Source organism: Nicotiana attenuata, chromosome 6, assembly GCF_001879085.1.
Source record: "Nicotiana attenuata strain UT chromosome 6, NIATTr2, whole genome shotgun sequence".
Lineage (NCBI taxonomy): Eukaryota > Viridiplantae > Streptophyta > Magnoliopsida > Solanales > Solanaceae > Nicotiana > Nicotiana attenuata.
The window spans coordinates 89,889,735-89,899,629 of NC_031994.1; the positions used below are offsets into that span (position 1 = coordinate 89,889,735).

The 9,895-nt window shown below is 40.5% G+C and overlaps 2 protein-coding genes across 2 annotated transcripts in view; both read left to right on the forward strand.

The window, feature by feature from the left end:
* LOC109228091 overlaps window positions 1-1,454 on the forward strand; it is a 4,014-nt gene extending 2,560 nt beyond the window's left edge. Inside the window, exons 2-3 of the mRNA XM_019393268.1 lie at window positions 1,253-1,335; window positions 1,395-1,454. Coding sequence (XP_019248813.1) covers window positions 1,253-1,335; window positions 1,395-1,454 — 143 coding nt within the window. The remainder of the gene's footprint in view (window positions 1-1,252; window positions 1,336-1,394) is intronic.
* On the forward strand, window positions 6,196-7,753 carry LOC109227423 (UPF0496 protein 1-like). Its single transcript, XM_019392583.1, has one exon. The coding sequence runs from the start codon at window positions 6,381-6,383 to the stop codon at window positions 7,581-7,583; it is 1,203 nt and encodes a 400-aa protein (XP_019248128.1). The 5' UTR covers window positions 6,196-6,380; the 3' UTR covers window positions 7,584-7,753.

The window sequence follows — 9,895 nt, forward strand, 5'->3', positions numbered from 1 at the left end:
AAATAGATAAGGTCCAAAGAGACTTCCTCTGGGGAACTACATCTGAAAAAAAGAGAATGCACTTAATAGGCTGGAACGTGGTTACATTACCAAAGGACATGGGGGGGCTAGGTATTAGAAAGGCAAAGTCTAAAAATTTTTCCCTTCTGACAAGCCTTGTTTGGAGGATTCTTAATGAACCATCATATCTTTGGGCACGAGTCATTACTAGCCTATATAGCTATACTAAGTCCACCAAGGGGGGTTCCAATACTTGGAAAAGCCTCCTAAAGGGGTGGAATTATTGTCAACAAGGTATAAGATGGCCTGTGAATATTCACACTGACATGTCTATATGGGACACCAACTGGATCCCTATTTATGGAAAAGGAAAAATTTAGTAGGCCCCTCACAAATAAGGAGATTGGATTAAAAATAAAAGACATCCTAATAAATAATAGATGGGATCTAGCACATATCTCCTTCGAACTACCCCACAATGTTATGAATAGTATTCACTCACTGACCGCAACCTCCACACACTCTAGCAAGCTTATATGGAGTACAAATCCTAGTGGGATATTCACAACTTCATCATGCTACAAATTAATTGACACACAATCTCATACAAGTAAAGATTTTGCATGGATATGGGGCATGAGATGCCCTAGGAAAATCAAATTTTTTATGTGGAAATGTTACCACTCAAGACTTCCTACCAGGGACTACCTAGGAAAAATTGGTATCAACATTGATACAACATGCCCAATTTGCAAAGATAGGAGTGAATCCCTACTTCATATATTTTGGGAATGTAAGGTGGCAAAATATTTTTGGGAATCTATAGGAATATTTTTTTCTAACCCTATGCCACACGAGCACTGGGTTGATTTCCTAAGGAAAAAAACACCTCATATACCAACTAATTTCATCACATGGGAAGATGTTTTTCCGTTTGCACTTTGGTCTATTTGGAAAAACAGGAACGAAAACAATGTAAATAATACCAACCTTACTATTAACACCACTAAAGTGTTTCAGCAAACACTGAAATATCATTTGCTCACATCCAAACATACTACTAGTAATATTCCCATAAAGGTGAAGGTAAAATGGCATCCGCCTCCTAGGAATTGGTACAAGGTCAACTTTGATGGTGCGTTCAACAATGAATGCCTACATGGAGGAATCGGTGGAATCATACACAACAACAAAGGAGAGTGGATGTTGAGTTACTATGAAAAGTGTCAAATTATATCACCTATCCATGCAGAACTTCTAGCTCTTCTACAGGCACTTCAAACAATTATCAGGGAAAAGGTCACACCATGTGAACTAGAGACAGATGCCACAGAGGTGATTCGTTTTTTAGAAGAGGATTATCCTACTTACAGCAATTTAATTTATGAATGCAGGTGCTTAGTGGGGAAGGAAATGGAGCAGGGGGAGATCATAATGAAGCACAATTTCCGTGAAGGAAATATGGTGGCACACAAGATGGCCAAGGAAGCTCTAAAGTACCCTAGTTATAATAAAACCCTTTATTTTGCTACACCCCCTAACTTTGCAATAGATGTGTATTGTAAGGATCAGGAAGGTTGTAACTACTTCCGTTCATGTAGTATGTATGCATGCAACACTCTAACATCTTTAGGTAATGACAATGCCCTAAATGGCATGGCACATTATGTACTAATGGCATCTCTATGGGTCTTGTACCCTAGTACAATGCATATTTTATTAATATTAATATAAGTATCTTTTCCCTTAAAAAAAAAAAGAAGTAACAGAGCAATGCGTTGTTATATTTTATGATAATGTGCAATTGTTTGGATGGTGGAGCTGGGCGTAGGAAAGAGGTAGAATGAAAAAGTAAGGTGGGTCAAGCATTTTTTGTGTTTAGCCAATGTAATAAGTTTTTGACTATAACTTGCAATCAAATTAATGGGCTAGTGTTTGTCTTAATTTAGTGCCGAACGACCATAAATGAATTTTGCTCTTTTCTAGAGTTCTTGTTGTTGATTGAGATTTGGTGTCTAAGGTTTAATTTTTAGGGGAAAGAGACCAATATCTTTTTTCTAATGTTCTTTTTTAACGATATGTCATTGTATGGGTCAAAATCTGACCATCGGATGGTTATCATTAAAGGGAATGGTAAGGGGTCGACCAAGCAGATGGTTGTCACTGCATCTGCGGATGGAATGCATCGGCTCCTGATCCCTTTTTCCAACTCTTCCTTAATGGATTGGGTGCCACTACCCGCCCTGAGCCGATCGTGCATCTCACGGCATCTGTTGTGATACCGCCGATACTTTTCAAGCATCTTCAGGAAAATCTCGGCCCGAGTCTCAGCCCAGCGAGCACTCTCGATCTCCAGCATGTAAGACTAAGAACAAAGAGAAGAAAGGAGTCGGTAAAGACCAAGGTCACAAAGCAAAAAAAAAAGGGAAGCTTACCCTCAGGCCCATCGCAGCCATTCCACGTGACAATCTGGCGTCGCTGACATCCTGAAGAGCTCCACTTTCTGTGGCAGAGCATAGAAGGTCAAACTGCGGCAGAAAATTCACTCTGTCTCGCAGAAGGTTGAGATCCGACGGAATTTTGAGTATTCGGGAAGGGCCTCCCGCTCTCACTACAGTTCGGGTAAAACCCTCCTCGAACATCCTAACGTCATCAGGATCGATTTCGGATTCAGACTCGTAGTCATCAACCATGACGCCTTTTCCCCTCTCTTCAATCGAAGAAGGAGTGCGGTTCGGCCAGGATGTCGAAGGGCCGTCTATTACAGCAACGGCAGCCTCGGACTCCATCTCTCTGCCACACCAGCCTGTTGGCCGCTTACAACGGGCATAGCCTCTGCGGCCGGGTTGGCACCACTACCGGCTTCGGGCACCGCCAAGCCAAGGTCGCCCCTCGAAGATGTTTCGGCTTGAGGAGCCACTTCCAACAACAGCCGTCGTCTCTTAGATGGGGCCTCTCCACTAACGGCGCGGGAAGATTCGCCCATTGAACGGACAGCAGGAACCGGAGTTTCTAACTGAGGAGTAGTCTCCGCACGTACGGCTTCGGCCGCAGGCGCAGATTGGGCAATAGCCCTCGACGCAGACCGGGCAAGGGGCGCCGGTTGACAGAGTGCGAGTGGAGGAGCCCTCGTCCTTTGCACTCTCCCTACAACAAAGAAAACGATTATATAACGACAGGAATAAACCATGAGGCAAAGAGTAAAGAAAATTTATAGCGGGCCGACCCACTAGTAGAGGCTTACGCCCATATTTCTCATGGAAGGACGCCCACTCACGAATCCCCGTTGTATGGGGAAGAATTACGCTCACCCACTCGTGGATATCGTCAACTAGCGTGGGAGGTAGTCTCTCGGCTGCAAAAGCAAAAACAAGTTCTTAGCTATATCACCTAAAGGAGAACCATCGAAGACCGCCTTAAAAGGAATCACAAAATGAACAAAGGAAAACTCACGAGCAAAGTTCCACGTCTCTAAAAACCCAGCGGAGTCCGCCACAAGGTGCTCTGTCCGCACATAGAAGTGGCTTTCCCAAAAGCGGCGATTAGCCTTATCGTCCATCTTCACCACCAAACTCTTGGTTCCTCGATGGCGCATATGGATCATTGTACCCCGAAGTAAATGAGGGGGAAAGATGTAAAGCATGTGCCCCAAGAAAATTCCTCGTCCGGCAAGCTCCGCGTACTTGATAAGCATGAGGAAGAGTTTATACGCGTACGGAGAGAGTTGAGACGGGCATACTTCGTAGAGGTGGCAAAAGTCTACCACCAGAGAGGGGAGAGGAAGCGTGTACCCAATAACAAAGGGGTATGCGTAAAATGCGCAGTATCTCGGCCGGTGCAAATGTACAATGTCCTTCTCCGCTGCCGGTACCATTTTGATACGAGCGGGGATTCCCCACTTGGCCTTGAGCGCTGCAATCACCGCTTCATCCATGGTGGAAGGGACAGGTTCCGGTTCGTTTCCAGCAAGACTGTTAAAGTCAGTCCTCATCTTCCCGGGGCGGGGTACTATCTCATCCACTGTCGGAAATCCCTCGTCTTCCACCACTTCCACTCCCTCTTCAAGAAGGGGCACGTCATTTTGCGGCACCGGAGCTTCAACAAATCTATCAGTCTGGGAAGAAGTACTATCCATTTGTCTGTCTTGATCAAAATAAACAGGAATGATGAAAGAAAAGAGATGATGGTCGCGTCCAATTCCGACGAAAGCAGAAGTATGAAAAAATGAAGAAGGTGGGAGTTTGTAAAATTCTCTCACGTAAATTGGAAAGCATGACAATCGAATGGGGATTCCACCTATTTATAAGAACGCAAATGCCCTGATCGGGAAACCTGAGAACCACCAATAAAGAACTGAAAGGGCACGGGAAACGACACGGGGCCTAGGAAACGTGCGCCATAATGACACATAACAGGTATTCGTGGTACCCTGAATCGATGTGACGATCCATCTCTGAACCGACGTAACGGCCCAATAAAGTCCTTGAAGCGTCACGTCGCCACCTCGCCATAAGGACCTCGTCCCTCGCACCATGTCCAGATTTCTCCTAATTCTTGAATCAACAGAATCTGCCCATTGAGCTCGCCAAAAGGTGACCTCAACGGGTGAAGGGACTAACAATATGGGTCAAAATATAACCATCAGATGGTTATCATTAAAGGGAATGGTAAGGGATCGACCAAGCCATGGTCGTGCCCACGAGGCGTAATGGCGACGAGTATCTCGGTCATTTCCGAGATCGAGTCATCAGAAGGATTACACAGCAGAACATAATACTGGGGCGAGTGAGGAAGAATGCAGTCATGAGAGGGGACGCTGGTTAAGGACCGTTGGGTAAAAGGGGAAATTGACAATATATATAAGGAGGGTAAAGCAGGAAGGAGAGGATACGGGAGAGACCTCCAAGGAACAAAGGAAGAAGTCTAGATTTTGGGTTACAAACCTTTGTAATCTCCATTGTTCAATCAATAAAGCTAGATCTCATAGTTATCAACGAGATTCCTTCCTTATTTTCTTTGCTTTTACAAATACGGAACAATATTTCAAAGATGTAAGCTCATTACTTACATTTAATGTCTTTCAATCATCCTAAGAAATGTTGTATAAACTCGATCTCTCTGATTTTAGTGTGCGTTATGCTTAGATCTAAAGCCGATTATGTTTGACTAAGATTTACCCTCTATTTTATCATTAATTGGTTTGAAGGCTTAACACTTTTTGGTCAAACAATTATTTCTTTTTTTTACTATTTGTATTTCTATTTTTCTCTCTTGGAAAATTTAAAGAAGATTAATTTTTATGTTTTGCAAAGAAATAAAGAAGCGAGCTTGCACATCATACAATAAATAAAAAATAACATGGCGCAAATCACAAAAAGGCATACGTTAGAGATGCAAAACGTAACAGAGCGGAAATATGATGATTGTTGCATTTAAGAAAATCTTTTTTCCATTTCTCTTATTTTAAAATATATTTGTTCCTTTTCTTTTAAATACCGTTTTTTGGGTGCTATAGTATAGATATATCACTCAAATTTTAAAAATGTAAAATAGTATTTTCCCTTTTCAGAATTAAGCACAAGAACCATGAAGGTAGTAGGAACCTTTAAGTACGTGGAATGGCAGCTCAATAGGAGTAGTATTTTAGTCAAAAGAAGTGACCACAAAACATCTATAGTTAACCATCTTTATTGACAGACGGTGACCTAAGTACGAGACTGTTAATACTTGGGAAACACTTATATTACCAACAAAGAACTAAAGATATTCTTAAATTTGACCAACCACCTTTTAATCTTTTAAAAATTTAAGATCGCAAAATAGTTTAATGTCATAAACCTCAACGCATAAGGTACAATCTATGTTACCAAAAGCAAACTAATGATTTCTTAAAGTTGACCAGCCACCTTATTATCTTCTGAAAATTTAAAATTCCAAAACATTTTGATGCCTTTAACCTCAATGCACAACGTACAACATTTCCAAAGCACACACTACAATAATTTAGAAAATAAAATCTACTTTGCCTCATCAAACTCTGTTAGTATATCCTTGTCATTAACCTACCATGTCTTTTTCAGACAATTAAAAGAAGATTCTACATTTGAAAATTCCAAATTCCAATTAGGCAAAACAATCCTCTTTTTCTCATTTTACCCCTCCCCTTGACTTTGTCATCTCCTTCACAACTTACCCACCCCCCCCCCCCCCCCAACAACCAACATTGTGTTTGTCATCACCCCCTTCCTCATGTTACTTCCTAGCAGTTACCCCCTTCACTCCACTCTCTCACGCACAAATCTTAAACTGAATTTTCAGGACCCCTAAAACCTCATATATACAAGCTCATTTTGTTGTGTGTTTGAAACTTTTGCAAGGAAATGGGTAATCAGTGTGCTAGACCCCAAAACAAGACCCCACCATCTTCTCCTCCGGCGCCGGCAGGTTTATCGGCGACACGACCAGAAACAAGCTCAAATTCTGATGTTTCACCAGATCTAAGCTCATACCAATCAGCATGTGAGGAAGATCCAGAACTTCGACGGTTTGATTCAGCTCTTCAAGCAAGAACATCGTTAGCACTCAATTCCATAGCTGTTAACATGGACCCTAGGTCCCTTTCTCTTGACTCTTTACGTGAGGTTACTTTATGTTTCTTAGATATGAACCAAGGAGTTGTCAATTTCATTCTTGAAAGCAAAAAAGACATTTGGAAAGACCCTGATTTATTTGATCTTGTTAAGGATTATCTTGAAAGCAGTATTCACATTATGAACTTCTGTTCTTCACTTGATGACTCTCTTGAACGTGCACGTACTAGTCAGTCTATAATTCTTGTGGCATTGACTAAGTTTGAGAATGAGAGCATTGGAAATGAAGGGGATTCAAAGCTTCTGTTTTCGGAAACTTTGGAACAGTTGAAGAGTTTTAAAGCTGCTGGTGACCCTTTTACTGCTAAGTTCTTTTCTTCATTTCACTCAGTTTATTTGCAGCAAGAAGCTTTGTTGATGAAATTGAAGTCGAAAAAGAGTAAACTTGATAAGAAATTGAGCAGAGTAAAGACATGGAAGAGAGTTTCTAATATAATTTTTGCTACTGTGTTTGTTTCTGCTATCATTTGCTCAATTGTTGCTGCAGCTGTCACAGCGCCGCCAATTGTGACGGCGTTAGCAGCTGCAGCCTCAGTGCCATTGGGGACAGTGGGGAAATGGATCAATTCAATGTGGAAGAAGTATGAGGATGAGTTGAAGAGGGAGAGGGAGATATTGACTTCGATGGAGGCTGGCAGTTTTGTTGTGATTCAAGACTTGGAGCATATTCGGGTTTTGGCTGATAAATTGCAGATAATTGTTGAGGGGTTGTTGCATAGTACTGATTTTGCAATTAGGGGAACTGATGCAGTCGCAAGTGCAATGGAAGAGGTCAAGAAGAATGTAAATGGCTTTTCAGAGACCATTGAGGTTTTGAGTCAGCACGCCATGAAATGTAACCAGGATATTAGGATGGCACGAGCAGTGATCTTGCGGAAGATTGTCAGTCAACCCAGTAGCTCGAATCAGGGCATTGGTATGTTCTTTGATTGACAGTAGCTGTCTTGCTGATTTTCTTTTCGTTCATATACCATGTATGTTTGTAAAAAGTTGGTCCAACTATGTTTTGTTGGATCTGTTGATTTGAGATTTCTGACCCCTGCAGAAAATTAAGTTATAGTCCTCATTTTGTTAGTGTATCTCCTTTGACTTACTGTTTTTAATTGAGTTACTATACATTGTTGATAACAAATGACATTGATTAAATTTGAATCCAAACAAGTGGGGAGGACTTGGGAAGTTTCTGTAAAAGAAGAATCTATGGTGTCATTAAGAAATGTAGCACGTTTTCTAGTTGATAATGAGCTGATATCGGCCACTTGATAGGTAAATGTGATGCTTTGTCTCTACTTTCCTTCATCTTTTCCTCTTATTTCAAGATTGTAAAAGCTGGTAATAACTGGCCACGTGGTGTTTGTGCGGATTCTTTTAAAAGATTGTTAATCTAATTACAACAACAACGACAACCACCCAGTGGATTCCCACAAGATTGTTAGTCTAAGAAGTTGAAGTTCAGATCAAGAATATTCTTTGTGGTTCATTATCAATATAGGATGAAGTCATCACTTCATATCAGAAGAAAGCCCTCATTTATAGTATGCGGTGATTCTGAATTGAACAAGCTTTTGAAGGATTCTATTGTTTCTTTCTGAATGCATTAAGCCTTTAGAGCTTAATATGTTTAGATTTCTCCGCTCATCTCTGTTCTTACGACCCGTATGGGTGGGGTTCATCTTGTTTGAAGTTTATCTTCAAAAAGAGCAGATGGGGAAGTAGAAATGATGCACGGAGTTGTGATGTGTGCTCAATCTTTCTTGAGATTATCCTTATGAAAGAGAAAACAAACCGAGAAAATCAGAGAATAACGTTTAAATTTCCAGGTTATGATGAGTCCTATTTCTTATGACTTCTTAGTTTTGGAAGCTCTACCCTCTCTCCCATTATTCTCTTGCACAAATGACTCCTTTCTTATCATTCGTTGAAACAACTCAAGGATTTGGTGCAACCTCAAGATTCCTTGATACAGTAGAAACTTTGGCCGCATAAATGTACGAGTAAAAGTTGGCACTCTTTGCATTCTTGTAAGGATGATTATATTTTTTGAAGTTTCACTGAATCACTTCTTGACATTGGCAAGGGTCTAACTTATTTTTGGTTTATTAAACTAATGGTTATTTCCAAAGAGAAGCCGATTAACCGTTGGACAGATGCAACTATACAGAAAGATTTGAGATTAATGAACCTCAGGACATGTGTGCTCTCAAATCTGTGCACGGCATATGCTGCTGCCAAAGCCCTTTCTCCATCTTTTGCAGTATTTATTTAACTGATGGTACTTCCAAAGAGAAATATTTCAAAGTTGAATAATTGTTGGACGAATTACAATTTAAATCTCAAAATGAATAAGATTAAACCCACAAACATCAGGTCTATGTGCTCTCAACTTTATGCAGGGGCATGTGTTGCTGCCAAAGCAGGTGTATTTTATAACACTAGAAATCATGGACTCACCAGGTGCATCCTTGTATGCTGCTGCTCATTTCAGCTGTAACTATATCTGTTCATGCATAGCCATCTTAGTTTTCTTTTCTCTTGTTGCTTATGTTTTAATCTTTTTTTTTTTTAAATACTTTTCTTTGGATGGTCTGTTGGTGGATGGAGGTGATATCATAGGAACAATGGTCTAGCAGAGTTAACTATTTCACCTCAACTTCCTTGCTTGTTTGTCTTGGTTTTGGATGTTTGTCAAACTGCAGGACATCAAACAGTAGTATGATATAGTAATGGTGACAAAAAGTGCAATCCGTTTTAATTTTTAATATTGTTCGGCAGGAAAAGAAAAATTCTTCAGTACCTTAGTGATATGGATTTCTTATGTTTCTTAATGAGGAGGGGATAAAAGTTCTACTTTCAACCTTTTTAGTTGGCGCATGATAATTATTGATTGTTTCTTGTTTATTCTTTGTTCTTCCAAATTCTGTGGTGATTTATAGGATCTTGTTTCTGCATCCTTGCTATAACTGAGACATGCCTAATTCTAACCTATTTCCTTCCTATAACGGAGACACGCTTAATTCTGACCTATTTCCTTCCAAAACTGGGACATGCCTAATTATAACCTAAAATTGAAAACCCAAATGTTCTATTTCCTTCCTATAATTGAGACGTGAGAGGCCTAGATTTTCTTTTATTGCTGTTAGTCGCCCTTCTTGGACGAAATATCCTAGTATGCTTGTCTACTACTGAGTACTGAGTAGTGTTATTTGCTGCATAATGCAATTTTATAAGACTGTGCAAAGGATCCA